This window comes from Cyprinodon tularosa, unplaced genomic scaffold, assembly GCF_016077235.1.
Source record: "Cyprinodon tularosa strain WSP-4 unplaced genomic scaffold, ASM1607723v1 ctg486, whole genome shotgun sequence".
Classification (NCBI taxonomy): Eukaryota; Metazoa; Chordata; class Actinopteri; order Cyprinodontiformes; family Cyprinodontidae; genus Cyprinodon; species Cyprinodon tularosa.
Window position 1 is genome coordinate 848,781 of NW_024039214.1, and position 27,000 is coordinate 875,780.

The window sequence follows — 27,000 nt, forward strand, 5'->3', positions numbered from 1 at the left end:
GAGGAAGGATTGTTTCCTCAAAATAGTTCAGTTAATGTATAATGAACAAGAGAAAATGAACGAAACAAGAATTAATTTTTTATTTTTACAGATTCTGTCCTGAACGTGGTCTCTATACTGCCCTCCTGTGGTATTAGGTTGTAATTACGCTTCAAAATTCGTTTGAATTTTTCAATAAATCCTAGTGATGAATTATGAAGGATTGTTTGTGTATCCAAAGATGGATGCTGTGGTTCAGCATCAGGGTGTAGATCTACAGATGCTGATAATCAGAGTTAAGCAGGGAGGGCTGATGAAGATCAGCCTCAGAGCTAGGGTGGCCATTTCTATAGCACCAAAAAGGAGGACATTGTGCGGCATATCAATAAATTACTAAAAGAGGATGCTTGTGTAGCTGAATAGAACAAAATATTAAAGAAATGTAAAAAAGAATTGGTTCCCAGCATTTGTATTTATTTAATACATTGTGGTGTTTAAAAAGTGACCATTTTTTAACACGATTAATTTGCGCAGAACTGCTGCAATTGATCATAAAGCAGTTGTTTGGAAAAGAAGCTCGAGAAAGAGCTAGAGAATAGGACGATGCAAACTGCAAAAAGTGGCTGGAAAAGAGGAATTCATGACATGGCTGCAGCCTGTCGAGACAGGCTGCAGCCATGTCATGAATTCCTCTTTTCCAGCCACTTTTTGCAGTTTGCATCGTCCTATTCTCTCTCTATATATATATATATATATATAAACTTGAGTCATGGAACTGTGCTTACAGCTCCTTATTTCATGTAAACTAATAACTTGTGTACATGATACTTGTTGATGGCATTAAAATTATTTCTAATAGCATTAAAAGAGCATTAAATTAGAGTTCCTCATTCCTGTATAAAACCTGTGAACGCTTAATTTAATCTGACATATTAAAAAAATCCCCATCATCATCCAGCAGATGTTCAGTTGCTGCCCAAATATTTTCTTTCTGTTGTGGATTTTTGTAACAGGGATAACTGGGATCATACATAGTTTGTATGAACTCTGTTTATTCACTGCTTCCAAACTCATCATCTCTTCATCCATTCCTGCAATAAGAATTTTCTTTTAAAGTTGTGAGATTCACTCTAGAATCTCACAACTTCTTCCTGGTCTGATTATTTAATTAATTGCTCTTAGTTTTTGGGAATATATACAAACTATGCTCTAATTTCTAGATACCGATCTGTTTTTACTATAATTTAATTTGACAAACCGTGTCTTCTCTACATTCTTTTTTCTGGTTGGTGCGATTGCAATAGCGGGTCTTGATCTGGACGGACCGGAGGGGAGCAAAAAATAGCTCAGCTCCGTATTTTGACGGTGAAGGAGAAGACGTACGTGGGCGGTGACGAGCGGAGGATGTGGAACAGCTCTCATTGATTTACATGACAGACAAGTACTCCGTACGTGAGCGGGGCGGAGCGCTGACGGAGTATGTGGAATCTGGGAGTAAAGGAGGACAAATACACGTCCGGCTGGGTGCAGCGCCGGACGCCGGACAGTGCAATGAAAATCCGGACTGTCCGCCCTAAAGCCGGACATCTGGCCACCCTACTCAGAGCTAAAAACATCCTCCAGTGTTTCCGCCTCCTGCTAGCGTCTGTTAGCATCGTTAGCTCCGCTCTGAGTCTCTGAAAGCTGTTTAATGAACCCTATAAAGCTCATTCCAACTCATATTGAAATAAAACCATTAGAATGAGACCAGGAGAAGCATCAGTTTAAATGTTTCTAACTGGGAAGAAGTTAATCTGCTGATCTGAGTCTGGAAACCAGCTAGCTACAGAGCTACAAACAATCTTCTTTCAGATCAGCGGCTTTATTCACCGCCCCCTGGTTGCTACAAGTAGTAACTACAACTAAAATAAAGCTGGAATAAATATATCAAAGAAGCGCTTCCTGTGAATTCTTTCAAAATAAATTACCAAATCTAAAACCACTCCGCTGGTTTTTGAATCAGTTTAATTTGTAAGTTAAGAGGAAATCCAACTGTTTTTATAAATCAATCAATCAAAAAAAAAAAAAATATATATATATATATATATATATAATATATATATTTCATCAGTACCAAGTTTTCTGCTCTAGTCCATCTAGATATTCAGTTGCTCAGTTTAGGTGATGGCTAACCAACCAGACATCGTGTTGATCGACAAACAGCAGAAGAAGGCAGTAGTGATAGATGTGGCAATCCCAAGCGACAGCAACATCAAGAAGAAAGAACACGAGAAGCTTGAGAAATACCAAGGACTGAAGGAGGAGCTAGAAAAGATGTGGAAAGTAAGAGCAGCAGTGGTGCCAGTGGTAATTGGAGCACTGGGGGCTGTGACCCCCAAACTGGGAGAGTGGCTACAGCAGATTCCAGGTAAAACATCAGAGGTCTCTGTCCAGAAGAGCGCAGTCCTAGGAACAGCTAAGATACTGCGCAGAACCCTCAAACTCCCAGGCCTCTGGTAGAGAACCCGAGCTTGAGGATGACACATACCACCCCACGAGGGGTGAGAAAAACAGTTTGAGTATATTAATTTAAAAAACATTAGTCTGAATATCATATTACATTCTGTTTTAACATGAGAGAAACTCAAACTAGCTTCCGCACCATAAACAGGATATTTCTGATTATATTAGATGATTCTACTTTTTTATATTTAATGATTCCTAATAGATTATTTCATTAGAAATATATTATTAATGCTAAACTATTAAGTAAGCAATAGATTGTTAATTAAATAGTTAATATTAATATAAAAAGCTAAACTGCGCTCAATTTAAACTAAAATTATTCATCCACATTTTTCACAAAAAATGTAATAAACTTTATTGGCTCTTTATCAAACAGCCAGAAATCAACATTTTTTTAGAAGAAAAATCAATATAAACCAGATAAATCTGCAATCTAACAATTTTTCTGAGGTCTGAATAACATGAAGCACCACAGTACAGATCCATGATGTGACACATTGGCTCTGTTCAAAATCCTGGGCTGCATCCTCCTAGGACGTGGTCTACATGGACTGGATCCTTCAAAGTCCTTGAAAATAAGGAGACTGGAAGAGTTTTGGCTGTGAATTCGAACAGGTCTACCCTTCGGCGGGTTTTACCGCCGTATGCTCTGTTGCTTAGCAACCGTGACAGTTGACACGCAAACCGAAGTTTTCAAAACTGTTTGTTTATTTTTTATTATAAAGTGAACAAAGACTACACTCATGAGAATCCAGAGTGGAATAAAGGTTCCAACCACCGGGAGCAGGAACAAATCAAATCAAATGTAATGATAGAAACCTTAGTCAGTTAAATAACCTGCTGCTGTCATTCTGCACATCTCTGATGTTGCTGCTATTTTCAAATATCCATTACTGGAAAAATGTCCATAGCTGCATATTGGTTATTTATTCCCCAGTTTTATATTGTTAAAACACTTTACAGAATTTTATTGTTTATATTTTAACTCTTCCCTATTATGTTATTCTTATACATTTTTCTAATGTCCACATTTGTGTGACCATTTTCAATAATCTTTCTGCTGCTGTAAATTTGCCCATTGTGGGACAATAAAGGGATTTTCTATTCTATAAAAGAAGTAGAAAGATATAAGTCAATCTAAACAATGTATGTATAAAAATATATCTGCAAAATCTCTAATATTCAACAACAAAAATACTTAGTTACGCATATACACAGTAACTGATTAAAACCTTTAGATAAATCAAACATTATCGCCAGATATCTGACTTTATAACCATTAAAACAACTATTTTCATTCATTTCAGATGGAACTATTCACAGACTGGATTATATTAAACTGAACTTCCAATTTTCACCACTGTTCGGCGCCAAGTAACCTTTCCTCTGATCAAGGAGCAGCCGACTTGCTTGGTCTCGCAATGAATCCTGGGATATCCAAGGATACCGAGGATACATCGGACCCGTCCTTTAAATCGGGCAAAAAGAAGGACGCATTTTAAGGCCGCATAACGAGGACTCTTGGAATCCGACCAGACCTCGGCGCCGCGCTATGACGTGATCGGCCTTCGAATCTGGCCTTCTAAGGATGCGTCCCAGGATTTCAAACAGAGCACTTGATTCAGCTGCGTTGGTACAGGGACGGAGCTAAAAGTTACAGGACAGTAGATCCTAAGGACTGGAGTCTGAGAGGGCTGCATTAGAGCAGCCCTCTCAGACTCCAGTCCTCCAGGGCTGCTGTCAACACACCCAGTTCATGTGGGTTTCTGTTATGGAATCATGTTCATAAGGCTGAAGGCTGTCTGGATTCAGCTCAGCAGTCCGGAGCTCCTTTCCTCCCCTGGATAATGTTCTTACTGTTGACAACATGAAAGCTGAAGGATCAGGAGGAAGGAGCTGCAAGATGAGGTCATGGGAAGAAGCCAGAGACTTTTTAAAACCTATTTTAACAGGTTTACAGCTGGGTGTCCCATAAACACATTGATCTTAGACATTTTTTCTGTCATTCATTATTTTATTTGGAGAAAGGGAGCTATTTTAATTATTTTTAGTTAATCTATGGAAAAAAATCAAATAATTTTTTAGGTCATTCCTTCGTCTCTACAATGAAGAAGGTTTATTTCATAATCTTTTATTTGTTGTGTTTTAATGTTTCTCAGAGTTTGTTTGGTCTAAGCTCTAAGTGTATCAATTAAGAGAATTTGAGGGAAACTTTGGAGCCAATGTGTCACATCATGGATCTGTACTGTGGTGCTTCATGTTATTCAGACCTCAGAAAAATTGTTAGATTGCAGATTTATCTGGTTTATATTGATTTTTCTTCTAAAGAAATGTTGATTTCTGGCTGTTTGATAAAGAACTAATAAAGTTCATAACATTTTTGTGGTGTTTTTTGTACAAGTAAAAAAATGTATACAAATGAATGTAGTTTGAATTCGGCGCAGTTTAGCTTTTTGTATTATTATCTATTTAATTAACAATCAATTGCTTAATTAATAGTTTATCATTAATAAAATATTTCTAATGAAATTATCTATTAGAAATCATTAAATATAGAAAAGCAGAATCTAATATAAACATAAATATCCTGTTTATAGTGCAGCAGCTAGTTTGTGTTGCCCTCATGTTAAAACAGAATGTAATATGATATTCAGACTAATTGTTTTTACAGTGGAGTGGTTTTAGTTTTTGTAATTTATTTTGAAAGAGTTCACAGGAAGCGCTTCTCTGATATATTTTTTCTAGCTTTATTTTAGTTGTAGTTACTACTTGTAGCCACCAGGGGGCGGGGCATAAAGCCGCTGATCTGAGACTAGTTTGTTTGTAGCTCTGTAGCTAGCTGGTTTCCAGACTCAGATCAGCAGATTAACTTTTTCCCAGTTAGAAACATTTAAACAGATGCTTCTCCTGGTCTCATTCTAATGGTTTTATTTCTATATGAGTTGGAATGAGCTTTATAGGGTTCATTAAACAGCCCCCAGAGACTCAGAGCGGAGCTAACGATGCTAACAGACGCTAGCAGGATGTTTTTAGCTCTGAGGCTGATCTTCATCAGCCCTCCCTGCTTAACTCTGATTATCAGCATCTATAGATCTACACCCTGATGCTGAACCACAGCATCCATCTTTGGATACACAAACAATCCTTCATATTTTCCTTTTTACCATCATTATGATTCATTGTTCTAAAATTCTGAAGTAGTGTAATTACAACCTAATACCACGGGAGGGCAGTATAGAGACCACGTTCAGGACAGAATCTGTAAAAATAAAATATTAATTCTTGTTTAGTTCATTTTCTCTTGTTCATGATCCATTAACTGAACATTTTCAGTGACAGTGTTCAATGTTCTCATCTCTTGTGTTTATCACAAATAAATATTGTATTAATTATCTTTATAGTTTTTCAGACCTTTGTTCTCTAAACAACCAACTGTTGATCTGTTTGGGATAAAAAACTGACAGAGTGTTAAATTTAACAAAATTTAACAAAACTATTATTACTTCTATGTAATTCTTCCTTTTTATAATATAGAAATAAAAAACCTAGAGGTTTCTATTTAATGGGTTTAGTCAATATAACTGCAGTCAATAGAATTTAGTAAGGAATAAAATGTTCACAATTTTAAATAGCTGAGAGGGGAGCTAACGATGCTAACAGACACCAGCAGCACTTTAAGTTACTGTGGAGTAGAGCAGGGAATATTAGCCCGAACCCGACGGGACCCCAGAGGTCCTGCCGGGTTCGGGCTGTACTTTTTATTATTTCATTCGGGCCGGGCCGGGCTTTAAACCGTTATATGCGCGGCAAATAAATGATCATGTGATAACGTTCGATCTATACGCGATGAATGCAAAATGGATGTTACAGAAGTGAAATGGAGATTAGCCCTTAATGCGCACAATTGAAAAATGTCGGGCTGCAAACTAGTCGGGCTCTACGAAGCTGTCAATCATAACGGGCCGGGCCGGGCACGGGCCTGGTTCTTTCGGACTCGGGTCGGTTTCGGGCTGACTTTCAAGGCCCGTTTCATGCTCTACTGTGGAGGATGTTTTTAGCTCTGCAGCAAATCCTTCCTTCTGTCTCCTGTTTTTTACACACAAACTCTCATTAACTATATCTGTAGATCTATACTCTGATTCTAAACGGCATTATCTTTAGTCCTAAATTAATGGCTCAATTCTTTTTATCGTAAATATGGAGTTTAGCATGTAGTTACCATCTATAACCACAGGAGGGCAGTAGAGAGGCAATTTAGGACAACAATTAAAACCTTGCAATAAACTTTATTTTATTGCCAGAGGTGTCAGGTACAAAGTACAAATACTTTGATACTTTACTTAATTAGAAATTGTCGTTATATACACTTTACTAGAGTAATTATTTTTCTTTTTTATTTCTACTCCTTAAATTTTAAAAACAGACTAATTGGTTTTATTTCATTTAAGCTCATTTTCATTATGGCCTGTTGGTGTTTAAAAAAATAAAAACCATCAGAAAAATTAGTTTAATCCAGACAATACATTTCTTTGTGTTTGGAGTCGGTGCTGCCCCAACTTGTTGCTCACCACATACCAAAATAAATACTTTTTCAAGATGATGCAAAGTTAAATTTGAAATTTGTTATAAAAGTAAGAAAATTAATTTTAAAGAAGTTATCATCCAGAATTGTAGAAAATTGTTCTTTTAATAGAGTAGAGCAGTAAAGCTTCTGGGCTTAACATTTTTTCCTGCATTACTTTTATACTTTAAGTAGTTTTAAAATGGTACTTTTACACTTTTACTGGAGTAAAAAGCTGAAGTTGATCCTCTAACTTCTACAAAGTGTTTTTAAACAGTAGAATCAAATGCCATTAATTAACAAAGCTAATTATATCAATAACATGTTACCAGATTGATGAAGATCCTGTTGATCTTTTCTTCTTCCTATTGTGTTTTTTCACCAACTTTCCTGCCTCCTTTAACATTAACTTTGCATTTTCATCTCCATCATGTTAACAAAAAGCTTCTCCATTTTTTAAGCTCTGCTGCTGATCTTCACGTCTTTTCCTTGTTTTTTACACACAAATCAGCTTCTATAGATCTAAATTGTTGTTTAACTTTATTATTGTGTATTTCCACCAAGATCAAAGAACCTGTAATAACTCTCCTTTGTGCAAATATTAGAGATAACTGTCCTTCTGTCTGTGAGCAGATCCATGGTTCCTCCTGCCTCTGTGGAAATATGCTCTGTGTTTTTATGTGAATCTTCACAGAAGAGGATTAAAAAGGAGGCGTGTGGGACAATCACTGGGGGGAGGAGCTCCCATTACCCCCACCAAACCAGGGAGGTTCTCCTCAGGTCCCTGAACACCTGCAGCCCAGTGAGAGCCACAGCGACCAGAGTCTGATCACTCCTCCAGCTACTGGTGTGACGTCATTAATGGTGATGACGTCCATCTGCTCACTGGGAAGATTTTCTAAACCAAACAGCTTGTGAGACTGAAGTGTAACCATCACATCCAGTCTGCAGCTGCTAACTACTGAGCATCATAATGGTTCAGATCAATCATCTGCTGCTTTGCCAGCTGATCAGTCAAAGATCTGCTGGATCAACTCTTCTTCCTCTGCCACTGTGAACAATCAGAATGAGCTGAAAGAACAGAGAAATAAGGAGCAGCTTTAGGATTTGGACCAAAAACATCAGCAATAAATCAGCTTATAGAAATAATGATTCTCTTAATTCTTACTAATCTTCCCTCAGGGTCACAGATGATCTGCCTTTAAGTCCAAACTTTGCTTCCAGCTGAATCTCCATCAACATTCAGAGCCTCTGCTTTCTTCTTCTATCCTCCATGTTTGGATGAAGCAATGATCTCTTCTCTGAAATGTTTGGACCTCTCTGCTGCAGCTTCAATGGCTGCTAGAACATCTAGTTTAGCTGGACTGAGGGTAGAGGTTTTAACTCTGTCTCAAACAGGTTTATGCTTCCAAATTAAAACAACCAGTTTGAGACCAAGTACAATTCTGTATAAATTAGATAAAGCTTATTCATGTTTTTCTTCTTTTAAATTTGTCTAATTAATGGATGTTTCATAAATGGTGAAGTTGTTAAATTCCTCATCTTGTTAGATGGTCCTCCTCTGTCTTTTTCTTGGTTATTATGCATTAATAAAAAGTCAGACCCTCCAAGCTGTGGACCCACCTGATGCCAAGTCATGTTTTAATGCAGAGCAGACCACAGACATGGATCCAAAACACTGGAATAGGCAGGAAGAAGTTGACCCACAGTCTGTGTTTCAGCACCATGGACAGATCCAGCACTTCCTGAACTGAACATCAGCTGGAAACTCTGCCTCATTTATTTCAGTCTTTGTTAAATCCAGGAATGTTTTCACTTCATCAGAGTCCAAAAAGGTCTCCAGTGCTGCTAAAGCTGACATGAACTGTGACTCCATTCACTGCCAGGGCTTTGATCACGCTCTATAATGGAGGAAAAACTCACCTGTAGCACAAGTTTGACAGAATAAACATAGTTGTTATTTTATTTCTATCATCTAAAAAGTTTTCAGACCTAAAATTTGGAGCAGTGGATAAAAATATCAAATTTTAAGTTTGATCTGTTTGCTGAAGGACTTTCCCAGCATGTTGGTGTTAGCATGTGGAGTAGAACACGCTAACTGGGTTGAAGAGCTTAAAGATGTCTAACCGTCTTCAGAGTCAGACGTTGTTCCTGTTGTTCTCCCAGTTTAGATCCACATTCCCAGTGAGTTTAATCCAGTTTCAGGTTTACAGTCTCTGGTATCAAAGTTAATCCAGAAGCAGTGAAAGTGATCCAGTAATCAGCCGTTCATTTAGTGCAGGTGTGGCAGCAAGAAGACGCCTAAAATCTGCAGGAGCAGAGATGGAACCACTGATCTAAGGGAAGAAATCTTTGCTTTTCTTCTTCTTCTGCTTTGAATCTGGGATCAAACAAGGTCGGTCATGTTGATTTTATTCTGAAAACAGGAAGCAGAACCTGTTGCTCCTCCCTCAGATATTTATAAACTATAACTAAATATACATATTCCTGTTTTTTCAATGTTTCTAATTGTCTTTTTATTTTATTTTTTCCACCAGCTGAAAATAAATGTTTTAATTGATCATAAATAGACCTATTTGCAGATATTTCCATGTATTTAATGACTCTGCAGAGAAATCCCAGCTGATCGGAACCAGAACTGCTGACAGTGTTGGACCTTCCTAGTTTAAGATGTAGAGATGAAGAAAGGATCCAGTTCTGGTTCTGATGATGAATCTGTTTAGAATCAGATCTTTCTGCTTCTGAAGGTGAAGATGTTCTGGTCTGACCATCTGCTAGTGGAGTGAATCCAGAGCAGAAGATCCAACCTAACTAGAAGCTGTGGAGCAGTGGGATCAGCATCAGAACCAGCTGTAGAACCAGCTCTGCTTGGACCTCTGGGTTCTGAAGCTGATGCTTTGGAGAAAATGAGGATTTGGAAGAGAAATTCCTCAGGGAGACCAGAAGGATTTGTTTAATAATATAAACATATTTCAAGAACAGTTAATGTTAAGATCAGCAATCTTACCCTGAAATCCCACATACTCCGTCAGCGCTCCGCCCCGCTGCGCTCCAGACCGCCTGCGCAAAGCAAAGCATACATCCTCCGCTGTGGCTCCCGTCCGCTCCGCTCTGAGTTTCTTGGAGATGGTAGAGGGCATGCGCGAGATGAACCAGGGTTTCCGCGGATCATTAAAAATAATTACAATTCATTCATTTTTTCTTTAAATCAAGGCCTTAATTGGCACAAAAATTATTTCAATATGTTTATCGAAGTATTTATAATTCTTTAATAAAAAATGCTTATAAAAAAATTTCGTCCGATATATTATATCGCTATTAATTTGCGTGGAACTGGTCATAAAGCCGTATGTTCGGAAAGGAAGCTCGAGGCGGAGAAAAAGCTAGAGGATATATATATACGTATATATGTGTGTGTGTGTGCTTACATACATACAGGAGTCATGGAACTGTGCTTACAGCTCCTTCATATTTCATGGACACTAATAACTTGTGTACATGGTTCTTGTTGATGGCATTAAAATCATTTCTAATAGCATTAAAATAGGATTAAATTAGAGTCACTCATTCCTGTATGAACCCTGTGAGCGCTTAATTTAATATGACATATTAAAAAAATCCCACCATCATCCAGCATATGTTCAGTTTTCTGCCCAAATATATAAATATATTTTTGTAGATTTTTGTAACGGGGATAAGGATAATTCAAAACTGCTTTTTTTAAATGAACTTGTTCTCTACTCCCAAACTCAGCATCTCTTTTCATTCCTGTAATAAGAAGTTTCTTTTAAATGGATTTGATTAAACTTTAAGTCCCTCGGTATAAAATAAATATTTTGATGGAGATGAGAAATCTGCTTCCTGGTTGGTGAATAACCAATAGTTTGGATCCAATCATTTAAATAAATGGTGTTAGTTTTTTTTATATGTATATATATATATATATATATATATATATATATATATATATATATATATATATATATATATATATATATATATATATATATATATATATATATATATATATATATATATATATATATATATATAAGAATTGTGCTATAATTTCTAGTCACCGATCTGTTGCTGCTATATTTTAATTTGACGAACCGCAAAAAATCGCTCGGCTCCGTAATTTGTCGGTGGACGTGGACGGAGACGTGCGGAGGAGTAGCGGTGGATGCTGAACAGCTCTCATTGATTTCCAAGAAAGATAAGCGCTCCGCACGACGTACGTCAGCGGGGCGGAGCGCTGACGGAGTATGTGGAATCTGGGGGTTATCAATGAAGGTCCTGAATCTGATTCCTGCTGAAAGTCTTTATTTATCTAGAAAGTTAATCTATACATGAAGGAGATGAATGTGTTACACAAACAGATCAAAGTGTGCAGGGTATAGTGGTGCAGAGGTCCAGTTAACCAGACCTGGATCAGAAGGTTATAGGATGAAATCCTGCTGATACTTATTGGATTTTAGCCACCATTATTATCACGGTTAATATAGAAACTGAGAGGTTAGATCTGCTAAGAGAACAGGCTGAAGTGTCATTGTGATTGGCTTTCAAATGAGACTTACTTATACTTCAAAACAGAAGTAAAACATTTATCACAGAATTGTATAAATCAAGAATTTTATGCAATTCTGGGTTTCTAATCTAAAGTATGTCAGAGCTTTTAAGAGGAAGGTGGCTCATCTGCCTTGGTAGCTCAGAGAGAAGAGATGCTGGCTTAGAGTTTAATGCATCCTGAGTTCAACTCCTGGTTTCTAACGACAGTAGAAGAAGAAACAAGAAGATAAATGCGCCCGGAGAAAAGTCCAAAGTGTGACAGGTGTCATAGCAGAGTGGGATTGTCTGTGACTGTAAGGCGCCAGTGGTGCAGAGTCTGAGTTCAATTCCATCTGTGGTTGATGTAGCCTGGAATTCCCACTGTGGTGGGTCATGGGAGGGGGCCGTGGCCCGTGTCCTGGCTGTGATCTGTGTTTCTGAGTGTGTTCATTATTATTCCCCCAATAAAGTAAGAATTTATGATTATCTAGAGACTATTAATAACCTGATTTGAAATGCAGCTCCAGAGGAGCTGAATGTGTGGTGATGTCATCAGTACGCTTCTGTTCCATTTGACCAAGATTTCCTCCTGGATTTTCCCCCCGGATCCAGACCTTCTAGACTGTACTCCTGTTTTTGTCAACTGAGAAACGGCCATATTAGATAAATCTGCAATTAACAACCATTATGAAGACTTCCATAGGACTTCACAATTGAAATTCTCCAGAGCTATAGTGAATACATAGGGTAAAAGGGTTATTTAAATTTTCCGATTCATGAAATTCAACATTATAACACCTAGAATCCCTATATATATAAAATCCAGATTGGTTTTTGGAGTGAAAATTGAAAACAAAAAGATAAATACGAGAAGAGGAGCGTAGAGAGACAGGGCCTGTGGTGTGGTTGGTAAGCCCATGGGCCTCAAATCCAACTACTGTCCTTTTCTAACTGTAGAAGAAACAAAAAGATATATCCACCTGTAGAGAAGTCCAACTGTCCAAAAATGTGGCATTGATGCTAAAACATTCACTCTAAAACTAGAAGTCATGGGTTCAAAATTCACTATTCTCCTTTTCTAACAACTGTAGAAGAAGAAACAAAACGATAAATGCGCCCGGAGAAAAGTCCAAATGTCCACAATGGTGGCATTGATGTTAAAGCCTTGACTTTAAAACTAGAAGATCATGGGTTCAAATCCCCCTGCTGTCTTTTTCCAGCAACTGTAGAAACAAAAAGATAAATGCGCCCGGAGAAAAGACCAAATGTCCACAATTGTGGCATTGATGTTAAAGCCTTGACTTTGAAACTAGAAGATAATGGGTTCAAATCCCACTATTATCTTTTCCCAACAATTGCAGAAGTAGAAACAAAAAGATAAATGCGCCCGGAGAAAAGTCCAAAGTGTGACAGGTGTCAAAGCAGAGTGGGATTGTCTGCGACTGTAAGGCGCCAGTGGTGCAGAGTCTGAGTTCAATTCCATCTGTGGTTGATGTAGCCTGGAACTACCCACTGCGGTGGGTCGGGGAAGGGGGCCGTGTCCCCTCCCTGTTTCCATGACAATAACTGGAGGGGGTTATACACCAGCAAACAATGTCTGACTAGAAATTTTAACAACAAAAAAATTCTAAGGTTAATTTTCTAAAATACTAACATTTGTCTTTCTTGACAAAACTTGAAATTGACCACTTGCATTATACTACAATAATAAGTTACATTAATTAAGAATTCATTAAGTTTCTTAATAAAGATTTCTTTCAGTATTGTTTTATTTGTACTCAAGTTGTCAAAAGTATAACAATACTTTAACTTGTATATGGTCATTACTGTATTTTAGAAACATAATCTTTCACTTAAGTCATGTAACTGGAGGCAGTAAAATGCCAAGGTTACATGTCTAAAACACCAACAACAGTAGTGCAATGAAGTAAATCTGTTCTTAAGTAATGTAGTAAATGGTCGTTTTGAGGTTTTGTTAAATAAAACTTCTGTTAGTATTTTACAAACATAACCTTGGAAGTTTTTTGACTGTCTTTAAAATTTCTAGTCAGATTTTGTTTGCTGATGTATAACCCCCTCCAGTTATTGTCATGGAAACAGGGAGGGGACACGGCCCCCTCCCCGACCCACCGCAGTGGGTAGTTCCAGGCTCCGTCAACCACAGATGGAATTGAACTCAGACTCTGCACCACTGGCGCCTTACGGTCGCAGACAATCCCACTCTGCTATGACACCTGTCACACTTTGGACTTTTCTCCGGGCGCATTTATCTTTTTGTTTCTACTTCTACAGTTGTTGGAAAAAGATAATAGTGGGATTTGAACCCATGAGTTTCTAGTTTTAAAGTCAAGGCTTTAACATCAATGCCACATTTGCGGACATTTGGACTTTTCTCCGGGCGCATTTATCTTTTTGTTTCTTCTTCTACAGTTGTTAGAAAAATATTAAGTTCACTTCTGAGGGATTTGAACTCATGAGCTTCTACTTTCAGAGCTGATGCTTTAACAATCACACCACAGGCCCTGTCACGCTTGAACCTCTTCTCGCGGTGGATTTATCTTTTTGATGACAACTTGCATTATACTACAACATGACTTATTAACAGATGTAACCCATCTTTATTACATTGATGCATATACAACAAACAAGTATACACTTTAGACAACTTTAACAGCTTTATCTGGACTGGAAAGTTCTTGCCAGAAAAATGGGACAATTTTTATTATTATTATTATTTATTATTAGGTTGTTTCTGTTTCTAAGCCAGCATCTCTTCTCTCTGAGCTACCAAGGCAGATGAACCACCTTCCTCCTAAAAGCTCTGACATACTTTTGATTAGAAACCCAGAATTGCATAAAAATCTTGATTTATACAATTCTGTGATAAATGTTTTCCAGGCACATTTATCTTTTTGTTTTCACTTTTACAGTGAATGAAAAAAGACTATACTTCTGTTTTGAAGTATAAGTAAGTCTCATTTGAAAGCCAATCACAATGACACTTCAGGCTGTTCTCTTAGCAGATCTAACCTCTCAGTTTCTACATTAACCTTGATAATAATGGTGGCTAAAATCCAATAAGTATCAGCAGGATTCGATCCTATAACCTTCTGATCCAGGTCTGGTTAACTGGACCTCTGCACCACTAGACCCTCCACACTTTGATCTGTTCATCTCCTTCATGTCTAGATTAATTTTGGAGATAAATTAAGGCTTTCAGCAGGAATCAGAGTGAGTTTCTATATAACTTGACAAGCCAATGCTTTAACAAAAACCAAAATCCTACGAAGTTTTGATCTTAGGAGCTTCAGGTCCAGGTCTGGTTGTCTACACCACTGGAGCCTCCATGCTTTGACTTGTTCTCATAGCAGATCTATCCTCTCAGTTTCTACATTGACTTTGAGAACAGATGAGTTCGATGTCAATATTGCTTTTTCCTTTTGTATTTCTATCACAAAAATGGCCTGGTTCTGCTGGAGGTTTCTTCCTGTTTAAAGGGAGTTTTTCCTCTCCACTGTCGCTACAAGCATGCTTAGTGTGAGGGATTGCTGAAGAGTCAATGAGTCGATGCAATCAGCTGGTTTTCCTTAGATAGAAAACTTTGAATCTGAATTTGACTTGATGATCTCAAGGCCCTTTAGAAAGTGCCCTGAGATGACGTGTGTTGTGAATTGGCGCTATAGAAATACTGCCTCGAATTCTGCAGCTTATTTGTGCACATTAATTATGTTTTTCATAAAAATCCTTCTGCTAAAATGCCTTCAGAACGCTGATAATATTAAGTGTCGCTCAAAAATGTACTTTGTTAAATCAACATTTAGTTTGCAAATTAAATATTAAATTTCTTAAATAAATATTTATTTGACAAAGTAAATATTTAGCTAGGTTGGTGGTAGTTAAATTTTTAGCTCCAAATAAATAACAAATAATATATGTCTATTCTATTAAAATTTCTCTATCTGGGTCCCAGAGAACAGACTTTAAACTATTCCAAATAAAGAAAATTAAAAGCAATTCACTTCATTTCCACATTTCAACAAACTAAATATTTAGCTTGTTAATTAATTATTTAGTTTGGAAAAAATATGTATTCAACAAACTAAATATAAATATTTAGCTCCAAACTAAATATTTAATTTGCAAATTAAATATTTAGTTTGACGCAAAATATGTATTTAACAAACTAATTATTTAATTTCTCTTAAAACTCACTAAATAACCATAAATATTGTTCCTAATGTTAGACAGCTTAACCTTCCTAACAATCTCCCTATAATAAACCCGCAGGTTGAATAATGAGGTGCAGAAAGCTACATCTTCCTGCCAGCAGGGGGCGGTGCAGCGGCGCTGCTCCAGGTGGATCTCCTGCTAACAATGGCTGCATCCTCGGAGTTACAGCTGGATCTCCTGCCTTCGGACCCGCTGCTCCACATCCTGTCTTACCTGAGCTTCAGAGACCTGGTCCAGTATGTGTTAGACTGCACACAGACAGCAGATAATTAGCAAAGCTTGTTTCCTAACTAGCTCTCTAACTACAACACGCTAGCAGCTAGTAGGGACTCGTTAGCCTGGCGCGGACCTGCTGTTGTTATTATGATTTCTACCGAAATAATGATGCATTAAATACTGTCAGCTGGTTACAAACTGCAGGCGCGGAGTAAAGACTTAAACTGATGGTTTTTAATTAAGCGCCGAGAAAAATAAATGACGTCAAACATAAAGATCTTGTTTACAGTTAGCTTTATGCTAACAGCTGCAGTTTGTTTACCTTTGGGATCTCACTAAGTGACCTAAACTAAACGCCTGATATTATTTAGTTTGAGGTTAAGGGGATGAATTAGTAAATCTGAAAGAATTTTTGTTATAAGAAGTAATTATTCTGCATATATTTCAGTTTAACTGCTGATCAGAAGTGAGAATAGATCTCTGGTTGGATGGATTTATGTGTAAAACTAGAATAAAACTTCCTGCAGAGACATCTGTGTTCAAAGGAGATTTGTTTACATTTTTAAGCTGCTGTTATACAACTCTGTTATTTTAACAGGATAAGGACTAAAGCACCAGGAAGTAAAGAACAATCAGGAACATCTGCTCCACTAAAACTCACTTTATAAAGACAAGAATCAATAATAACACAGTTTGTAACAAAAGTAGTTATCGGCTTGGATATTTTTTATTTAGTAAAAGTGGGTAGTTTTACTAGTTTAGTTTTAGTTCCACCATCTAATGGAGGTTTGCCGATTTATTAGATCAATATGAAATTTTTATTTTGTCAAGTAGTTCAAGCGCTATTATTAACCACGGAGTGTTAGGGCCAGATTACAGACTTTCAATGTTTTTATTTTGAGGATAAAGTCATAACAAGAATAAAGTAGTGACGTTACAAGAATAAAGTCATATAACGAGAATTAAGTTGTAACCTTACAAGAATAAGTCGTAATATTAGATCAATATGAAGTTTTTAATTTTGTCAAGTAGTCCAAGCGCTATTATTTGCCACAGTTTTAGGGCCAGGCTAGACATTTGAAATGTTTTTATTAGGGAGTAAAGTCGTAACTTAAAGAGACTACAGTCGTAACATTAAGAGAATAAAGTCGTAACAATACGAGAATAAAGTAATCATACCACAACCCTTTTCAGAAAGGAAGCTTGGAGCTCCGCCCAGCAGATGAGGGCTGACCAGCTCCACCAATCAGCAACCAGAGTCCACTGTGACATCCTTGTTTCTCATAATTTTAGGACTTTATTCTCATAATTTTGTGACTATTCTCGTTGGCTTTTTTTCTCGTAAATTTACGACGTTATTCTCGTAATGTTACAACTTTACAACTCATTATTTTATGACTCTAGCCTGGCCCTAATCCTCTGTATTACGTATAATAATATGAGAATAAAGTCAAATCTTGTTCTTACCAGAACCTTTGTCTTCCACAAATGAGGAAAAATTACGTCTTTTAGCCTCAAATTATTATCAGTATCAGAACTTGGAAACAATTGTTCAAACAACAATGAGCTGGAATCTTTCTTTCTGAAACAGGTTTCTGTATGATGACTTCATTCTCGTAATATTTCATCTTTATTCTCATAATGTTATGACTTTATTCTTGTATTTAAAAATAAAAAACACTCCATCGTAAAGTACAAATCCAGGATGGAAAATTTCTCTTAATCTTTTTGTTGTTTTCAGGCTGATGATCTATTTGTGGTAGAAATAGATTTTCCAGAGTGTTGTTATTTAAACACTGACTGAAACATTTTAGTTTTTGAAGCTTTTGTAATCAGAAAAATTGGTAAAAGTTGCCATTTTAAGCTTATTACCATTTAAAATGGTCGAACCTCCTTTGATATTTTTCTCAAATCTTCAGGTAAATAAATATTTGTATCTCAATTTTTTTTATATTGTTTTTCTTGGATTTATCTGTGAAATGATGTGATTTTCTTTTGCTAATCTGAGCTATGGATTATTTTACATGCTAGCATTATTATTGAGTTTATAAACATGTAAATGTCAGCTGTTCTTCAGACCTACCTTGAAGGTGCAGTTTTGTGGCTAACTCCACCCTCTGCTTTGCAGCTGCAGCTACGTCAGTAAGCGGCTCAATGAGCTGTCCAAACACAACCCACTGTGGAAACGTCACTGCTGCAAACACTGGCTGCTGACAGAGTGAGTCTGCTTTCATTTACCCTCAACCATAACGGACAGTGTCGATGTCATAAATATAGATTGGGTAAAAATTAGATTGGTTGGTTTAACCAAAAGATTGGTTGAACACAACTTCCATCACTAGCGGCCCGCGGCCTGTGTGTGTTTGCATGTGCAGCGCGGACCGGTTGCAGCGCGGCCTGTCCTGGTACGGCCTCTTCAAGCATTACTACTCGGACCTGGGTCGCTACATTCAGCACTACGCGGTGCTGAAGAAAGCCTGGGAGCAGCTGAAGAGCTTCCTGCAGCAGCGATGTCCTCGGATGATCGTTTCACTCAAAGGTAACAGATCCCAGATGCTGCTGCGTCCATCACTGAGGTTGAACTTTTCTTCATATTTCTATGTTTTCATCCTCAGATGGCGCCACAGAGGGGGAACTGGACGAAATAGAGGCTCAGATCGGCTGTAAGCTTCCCGACGATTACCGCTGCTCCTACCGGATCCATAACGGCCAGAAGCTGGTGATCCCGGGGTCAGTATCCACGCAGAGTCCACCCCTCCCTCCCCTGTCTGACACCCCAGTCTAACCAGCCCGTCTCTGGGTTCGTCAGGCTGATGGGCAGCATGTCGCTCTCCAACCATTACCGCTCTGAGGTCCTGCTGGACGTGGAGACGGCGGCCGGAGGCTTCCAGCACAGGAAAGGAATGAGGCGCTCCCTGCCGCTCACCTTCTGCTTCCACACCGGCCTCAGCCAGTACGTGGCGCTGGAGGACGCCGAGGGACGCAAGAAAGGAGAGAGCTTCTACCCGTGCCCTGTGTGTGCACTTCCTGTTCGCCTTCCTTTCAGAATAAAATGTCTGATTCGGACTGTGACTGTTTTATTTCTCTCTGTTCAACAGGATCAGACGGCTCAGGATCCCTCCGCCATCGACATGTTCATCACAGGTTAGTTTTCGTTTACGTTCTGCAGCTGGTTGAACTGATGCTCTAAATGCTTCAGGAGTTTTACGATCATTTATTGTCGTGATGTTACGTCTTTATTCTCGTAATGTTACTTTATTCTCTGAATTTTATGATTTTTTTTGCACAATGTTACAACTTTATTCTCGTAATTCTGCGACTTTATGCTCGTAATGTTACGACTTTATTTTCGTAATCTTACACGACTTAATGCTTGGTATGTTACGACTTTATTTTCGGTATGTTACGACTTTATTCTCGTAATCTTACACGACTTAATGCTTGGTATGTTACGACTTTATTTTCGGTATGTTACGACTTTATTCTCGTAATCTTACACGACTTAATGCTTGGTATGTTACGACTTTATTTTCGGTATGTTACGACTTTATTCTCGTAATCTTACACGACTTAATGCTTGGTATGTTACGACTTTATTTTCGGTATGTTACGACTTTATTCTCGTAATTCTGCGACTTTATGCTCATAATGTTACGACTTTAGTTTCGTAATCTTACACAACTTAATGCTTGGTATGTTACGACTTTATTTTCGGTATGTTACAACTTTATTCTCGTAATCTTCCACGACTTAATGCTTGGTATGTTACGACTTTATTTTCGGTATGTTACGACTTTATTCTCGTAATCTTACATGACTTAATGCTTGGTATGTTACGACTTTATTTTCGGTATGTTACGACTTTATTCTCGTAATTCTGCGACTTTATGCTTATAATGTTACGACTTTAGTTTCGTAATCTTACACAACTTAATGCTTGGTATGTTACGACTTTATTCTCGTAATCTTACATGACTTAATGCTTGGTATGTTACGACTTTATTTTCGGTATGTTACGACTTTATTCTCGTAATTCTGCGACTTTATGCTTATAATGTTACGACTTTAGTTTCGTAATCTTACACAACTTAATGCTTGGTATGTTACGACTTTATTCTCGTAATCTTACATGACTTAATGCTTGGTATGTTACGACTTTATTTTCGGTATTTTACTACATTATACTCGTAATTCTGCGACTTTATGCTTGTAATGTTACAACTTTATTTTCGTAATCTTACACGACTTTATGTTCGGTATGTTACGACTTTATTCTCGTAATTCTGCGACTTTATGCTCGTAATGTTACGATTTTATTTTCGTAATCTTACACGACTTAATGCTTGGTATGTTACGACTTTATTTTCGGTATGTTACGACTTTATTCTCGTAATCTTACACGACTTAATGCTTGGTATGTTACGACTTTATTTTCGGTATGTTACGACTTTAAAAAAAATCTCTAGCCTGGCACCAATACTCCGACGTTATTATTAGAGCCAGGCTAGCAATCTTTTTTTTGAACAACTATGAGCTGGAAGCTTTCTTTCTGAAACAGGTTGCGCTATGATGACTTCATTGTCATAATGTTACGACCTAATGCTTGTAATTTTATGACTTTATCCTCATATTTAAAAATAAAAAATCTCTAGCTTGGCCCTAATGCTCCGTTACGCTGATCTGCGTTTTCAGGCTCCAGCTTCTTGGACTGGTTCAGCACCTACGTCAACAACGTGGTTACAGGAGAATATCCCATCATCAAAGACCAGATCTTCAGGTCCGTCCGACTCTGGAGCCTCACGGCTGAAGGTTTGTTTGAATTAAACCCAGCACTGTGTCTGCAGGTACACGCACGAGAAAGGCTGCGTGGCGACCACCGGCGACATCACCGTCTCCGTCTCTACCTCCTTTCTCCCGGAGCTGTCGTCCGTCCACCCGCCGCACTTCTTCTTCACTTACCGCATCAGGTACAGCTCCACCACACAGACCCGGTCCGGTGACGCGGCGCCGTAACGGCTTTAAAAAAAATCTGTTTGCAGGATAGAAATGTCCAGAAGCGCCTCCACTAAGGCCACCTGTCAGCTGGACAGCCGTTACTGGAAAATCACCACTTCCGATGGAAACGTGGAGGAGGTTCAGGGTCCTGGCGTGGTCGGTACGTCACACGCTCCTCCATCTTGGTTCTGATTGGGCCGTACGAGGTGCTGATCTCCCCGTTTCTCTGCAGGAGAGTTCCCGGTCATGACGCCCGGAAAGGTGCACGAGTACGCCAGCTGCACCACCTTCTCCACGCCGTCAGAGTTCATGGAGGGTCACTACACCTTCCACAGGCTAGGTGGCGCCACTTCTCCTCCTTCAGCAAACTGACTTCCTGTTTGTGATTGATTGCTTGATGGGTTTCTTGTCTTCTAGCCAACAAGGAAGAGGTTTTCCAGGTGGCCATCCCTCGCTTCCACATGGTCTGTCCTCCTTACAGAGAGCCGGCGTCTAGGACGGTGAGAAACGACTTGGACCTGCTTTCCTCTCACAGCTTTGAACCCAACGTTAAAGCGCTTCTCGTTTTTTTTCCCGTGCAACAAAAGGCTTCGACCAGCCACACGACTCCCTACGACGACGGGGAAGACGGCGACGGCGGGGATCAAGGCAGAGGAAGGTTAGGAGGTCTGAGAGGCATCAGCGCCTCCGCCCTGGAGGGCTCCCGGTGCCCCCGCTTCACCTGACCTCCAGACGTAGAGCCATGAACTCAAACTGAATCACTTGAACTTCCAGTTGCCAAATACCACGTGGGTGCGGCGCTTTCAGGAAAAGCTTCTTGGTTCCTTTTAGATTTTTGTGAAGAAGAGCTGCAGAGATTCATCATCTCACGTCATAGATCGTCTAAAACATCTTTATTCCTGATCCAGACAACATTCCTGAAGCTAAAGCTCTAGGATCAACTATAAAACACTTTCAAGCTTCTGTGTTGGCTTTGAAAACAGCTAATCTGATCCAAGTCTGGTGATGTGGGTCTGTCGCCATCTAGTTGACAAACCTGGTATTACACTTTTTTTTTTTTGAGCTAAGAATTTGTTTTCCAGATGCTGCATTTTGATAAGGATTGATGCTTTTTTTTGTTACAGGAGTTGAAAAAATATAAGTAAATAATTTCTAGGTGGGGAATACAGATTATATTGAGTCTTTTTTTTTAAATATAAATGTTGTAGGATGTAAGATGAGGCCAGCGTGATGATTTTGATGAACTTTTGGGTTTGAAGGTTGCTGGTTTCTATAAAGCTCTGTTTTTTTTTTTTTTGCAGATTTTTTCTATGTTTGGGTTCAATAAAATCTTTTCAAAGATCTGTTCATATTTTTCTGCTCTCCAGTTAAAGTTAAAAAGGTCCCGTTAAACTGGTTAATCATCGTCCTCATCCTCCAGCTCTTCCTCTTCCACCGGCATCCCTAAGCTCCTGCGCCTTCTCGTCCCCCTCGTCTCCTTCCTGTCTTCCTGCTCCTCCTCCATCTCCTCCTCCAGCTCCCCTCTTCCTCCCCCTCCCGCCGGCTGGCCCACCTCCCCTTCGCGGGCATTGCAGCGGCTGCAGTGCCTCCTGAAGCCTCCCAGGTACTCGGAGCGGAAGCAGCAGAAGGGGCAGGCGTAGCGTCCGGGTCGGTGGACGGTGCGGACGTGCTGCTGCAGCCGGCTGGGCAGGAAGAAGGTTTGGGAGCAGTCCTTGCAGCTGTAGGGACGCTCCAAGTCGTGGTAGCGCTCCAGGTGCGTGAGGACGAACCCTGCAGAGACCAGCAGAACCTTAAAGCTGCACTGAAGCAGAAACGTTTGCTGTTCATACCAGAGATTACATTTCGTTTAATAAAGAAATCTAAAAATGGGATTTATTTTTATTTAGGTGGGTAGCAAACAAATATGGGGCGCCGTTTGTAAAGTAAAGCAGTCAAACATTAGGAGCAATATTTATGGTTATTTAGCGCGTTTTAGGAGAAAAATGGGACTTCAAACCAAAAAAAAGCAATTTTCTGTTTTGTTTTATTCTTGGATCGGGCTTTAAAGAGTTAAGTTAAAAAGGTCACGACCTGTTTAAACTGATCAATCATCAGAATAGTTAGAATGGTTATTTAAAAAACACGACAAAATCCTTCGTCATCTTTACCGTCGGCAGACTGCAGCCGTGTCCCGAATTCCTCATTTTCCAGCTACTTTTGTTGGAATTAGCATTTTCCCCATTCTGGAGCTTTTCAGCATTTTTAACTTAAGTAGAAGTATAAGGCTACTGCAGTTTAAAAACAAAAAAGTACGGCATCAAAACACTTCTAATATTGGGTGTGTCTTAATATTAGAAGTCTGCCATATTGGATCAGTCAATTTCTTCCAAAAACTACGTAAACAAATTCAGGCCATTTACTATATGAATATTAAAGCTCCCTTTTTCGACTATTTCTATAAATTCTCTGAGATAGGGCCAAGGATGAGGGAGGTCTTGTTGGTCTCCGTCTCCCGATACGCTCTCGCCTGTGTCCGACCTTTCAGACATTTCAACATCTTTTTCTGAATCCCACATTGTAGCATGGCATAGACAATTCACGTTAGCAGTTTGAAGAACACCTGCTTGCTTCTGATGATTTCCTTTAGCTAACCAATGAGTGTTTGCCTTCTATGACTCATCCAATCACACTAGTTTTCACTAGATGTGGGTGGAGCCAATGATCTGCATTGGATGGAGCACATGACGGGAAATAAAGATTTAGAAACATTAAACCGAAGCCAACAGTAACGAGTAACGTTTGATTTAGAAATGTAAGGAATAGAAAGTACAGATACTTGTGTGAAAATGTTATCAAAAGAATTGAGAAGTAGGAAGAAAAATAAGTAATGGAGTAAAGTATAGATGCCTAAAAAGTGTACTTAAGTAAAGTATCAAAGTATTTGTACTTTGTAACTTCGCGCAGAACCAGTTATATCTGATATACTAAATATCTGACGAAATTGTTTTTATACAGTTTTTTTTTTCCAAATAAAGCATTTTAAATGCCGCGATCATATTTAATAACTTTTTTTGCCAATTGAGGCCTTCATAAAAAAAATTCTCATGATTTTAATTATTTTTAATGACGCACAGAAACCCTGAATTGAATCTTAAAGTCGTAGAGAAGCGGCCGTTCCAACCGTTGCATTTCTGAATTCTCCCGATTGGTGTCCGACTTTACACTAGTGAATAAAGTGAATGTGACCTTTCAATTCTGAACATAATTGAAAGGTCACCAGACCGGACTCTTCCTTTTAATTTAAAATGATTTTAGTTTAGATTCATGTCCGTGATCCGCTTTTATTCTACAAAATTAAGCAGCTGAATGAATGTCCTTTGAGGCCGGTGATTCCGGCCGCTTATTTAAAGCAGCAGGTACTAAAGTGCTAAACGGATGATTGGTGAGAATAAAAACATTTTTAAGCAAAAGAAAAAACTTTGAACGTCACTGCTGTCGCTCAAAGTTGTGGACCAGCCCTGTTTTTATTGAAACGGTCTGAAGTCTCTTACTGCACCTTTCAGTTTGCTCCTCCAGTTGCAGACCAGGCAGACGAAGCGGTGGGAGACGAAGCCCACCCACTTTTCCGTCGCCTTCTTCTCCTCCATCAACAGCTCGTCGCTCAGCCCCCCCCCCTCCTCCTCCTCGGCCACGCCCAGCTGCACCTCCCGGCTCTTGGTCAGGGCGTGGGTGGCGTAGGTTTTGGGGATCTCGTGTTTGCGCACGATGTGGCTGACGGAGACCGACTTCTGCTTGTGGCTCCAGCCGCAGATCTTGCAGTGGAACAGGACGCCGTCGTACATCAGGACGCACTTCTTCTCTTCATCTGTGGGGGTCCCTCCCGCAAGAGCCCCACTCTGCTTCTCCTCCTCTTCATCACCTTCACCGCTCCTTACTCCTTCGGGGCCGCCCGTCTCTCCCTCTTTCCCTTCTTTCTCTCCATCTTCCTCCTTCCCATCATCCTCGCAGCTTTTTTTACTTTCAGGAGCATCCTCATCCTCCTCTTCCTCATGGCTCCTCCTCCTTTTCGGACTCCTAATGTTTTGGTTTTCTTCCAGATCTTTCTTCTCTCCATTCTCTTCCTTCACCTCCACCTTAATGCTCAGCTTGTTTTTACACTCATTCTTCTCGTCCTTCTCTTCTCCGCTTCCCTTCCCTTCAGGAGCCTCCTCTTCTCCCTCCTCGCCTCCTCCTCCTCCTCCCCCCTCCCTATCCACCATGCAGTGACGGGAGATGATGTGCTTGTAGACTTTGGTGAAGTCACGGCTGGTGTGGAAGCACTCCGAGCAGTGGAAGAGCCGCGCGCTGCTCTGGTACATCAGGATGTTGCCCAGGCGGCCCACCGCCACGTCGTCCAGGCAGGCGGGGTGGGACGCCGCCAGGTGAGACAGCTGCTGGGCGTGGCTCTTGGACAGGTGGCCGCAGTGGGAGCAGCGGAGGTGGGCGGCTACCCCTCCGCCTGCTTCCCCTCTAGTGTGGATGAGGACGGACATCGGTGCTGGGAGACATCAGAAGGAGGTTATTCATCTGGTCTGAGCAAACAGATAAAAACATCTATTTAGTCTATTTCTATCTATGTGTTTTTGATGCTGATGGGCTGAAATTTCCGACTAATTGAGTGATTGACTTAATTGATCTCACAGTGGAGAAATTTACTTGTTCCATCAGCTCAAAATAGTCAAAGAAGAAGAAGTTTGCCAAAGGAAGAAAAAGGTGCTTGAGATATATGACAGCTTTATCATTATACATCATTTATACAGAGTGTGTTTACAGTGGTATATATATATATATATAGTTATTGCACCGGACGTCAAATATAGAGAAACAGTTATTGCACAGGGTATCAAATGATAAAATGCTAATTAAATTATACATTGCACAATAAAGAATTATTTTTCACTATTTCAAATGTGTTGGATAATGTTTTTTTTTATAATAAATGTCCAATAAAGTTTAATTAGGGCTTTTATCAGGACTTTATTACCTTTAGATTCACAATTTCTTCCTGTTTATTTTAATTTATCCTTAATGGAGAACATTGTTAGCATTAACGGTCTCAGTTCATAAATGCATTTTTTTTCAGTTCGCAGATGCAAAAGTATGACACATTAATTTATCATTTTGTATTTAAAATGCTAAATCAGAAGGTTAACGCTGCAAGTTCAGCTCCTCAGTCTGTCTTTGTTTTATTCCCAGATGGCTGCAGTGTAATAACGGTGCAGCTAGCTTAGCTTAGCTAACATGCTTTAAAAGCATCCTTTTAAACTCCGTTTCTTACCCACCTATTTAAGCCGCTGCCTGCCGCTTGACCCTGCCGACCCACCGTAGTCGAAACGGGACTTGAAAGCAGAGTAGATAAATGTTTTGAAGGGATTTTAAATGTAAATATTTGCTATGGGCCGAGCAGAAGGCTGTTACTGCGCTTCCGTGTTTACCCGCGGCGCAGCCAATCACAGCGCAGAGTTTCTATCTCGCGAGATCTCCGATTGGGGCGCGATAATTAGGCAAATCATTGTTCATACGCCAGCTGTTTTCGCCTTTATTATCAGTTTATTATCGAATATTGTTTATTTTTTTAAAAGTTAATGTAAAGTTAACAAAATTGTAAGTTTTTACATAAAAAAATCTAAATCCGTGTAAGTTAATTAGGCTCACGTACAGGGGCGGATATAGGAAATGTGGGGCCCTAGTCAAAGACAGGCAGGGGGCCCTCTGAAATGAGAACACATAAAACAGATCCATTCTCCAGATAGAGAAATGTTAATAGAATAGACATCCATTATCTGTTCTAGGTTGTGTCCCTGTCTTCTTGTCCCTTTTCTTCTTGTTTTCCTCTCTATGTTTTGTACTCAGCTGACTTTTCATGCTGTCTCTAAAGGAATGAAAGATTTTTTCCAAGCACTAAGCTCACTTAGCTGATTGCTCCTTCCTGTGTTTCCAAAAAGGCC

The 27,000-nt window shown here is 39.2% G+C and overlaps 2 protein-coding genes across 3 annotated transcripts; one reads left to right on the forward strand and one right to left on the reverse strand.

The window, feature by feature from the left end:
• The first annotated feature begins 15,904 nt into the window (after window positions 1–15,904).
• Window positions 15,905–22,377, forward strand: fbxo3 (F-box protein 3). The gene is made up of 12 exons (XM_038302284.1): window positions 15,905–16,059; window positions 18,168–18,257; window positions 18,415–18,578; window positions 18,655–18,769; window positions 18,849–19,053; window positions 19,138–19,183; window positions 20,732–20,816; window positions 20,884–21,006; window positions 21,079–21,194; window positions 21,267–21,374; window positions 21,452–21,534; window positions 21,622–22,377. The coding sequence occupies exons 1-12, from the start codon at window positions 15,968–15,970 to the stop codon at window positions 21,757–21,759; spliced, it is 1,365 nt and encodes a 454-aa protein (XP_038158212.1). The 5' UTR covers window positions 15,905–15,967; the 3' UTR covers window positions 21,760–22,377.
• On the reverse strand, window positions 22,059–26,491 carry LOC119794650 (zinc finger and BTB domain-containing protein 49-like). 2 transcript variants are annotated; one of them, XM_038302285.1, is made up of 3 exons: window positions 26,335–26,491; window positions 24,570–25,550; window positions 22,059–22,804 (listed from the first exon to the last, which is right to left on the reverse strand). In XM_038302285.1, exons 2-3 carry the CDS (start codon window positions 25,543–25,545, stop codon window positions 22,431–22,433), a joined length of 1,350 nt encoding a protein of 449 aa, XP_038158213.1. In that variant the 5' UTR covers window positions 25,546–25,550; window positions 26,335–26,491; the 3' UTR covers window positions 22,059–22,430. The 2 variants fall into 2 exon arrangements, with proteins under 2 accessions (XP_038158213.1, XP_038158214.1); XM_038302286.1 differs by having other exon boundaries at window positions 24,570–25,584.
• Between the last annotated feature and the right edge of the window lie 509 nt (window positions 26,492–27,000).

Coding starts and splice junctions, on each gene's coding strand:
- LOC119794650 (XM_038302285.1), bottom strand. CDS start 25,545: ATGTCCGTCCTCATCCACACTAGAGGGGAAGCAGGCGGAGGGGTAGCC. Junction 22,805..24,569: donor CTGGAGGAGCAAACTGAAAG/GTGCAGTAAGAG, acceptor TGGTCTCTGCAG/GGTTCGTCCTCACGCACCTG.
- fbxo3 (XM_038302284.1), top strand. CDS start 15,968: ATGGCTGCATCCTCGGAGTTACAGCTGGATCTCCTGCCTTCGGACCCG. Junction 21,195..21,266: donor TCAGGGTCCTGGCGTGGTCG/GTACGTCACACG, acceptor GTTTCTCTGCAG/GAGAGTTCCCGGTCATGACG. Junction 21,535..21,621: donor GAGAGCCGGCGTCTAGGACG/GTGAGAAACGAC, acceptor GTGCAACAAAAG/GCTTCGACCAGCCACACGAC.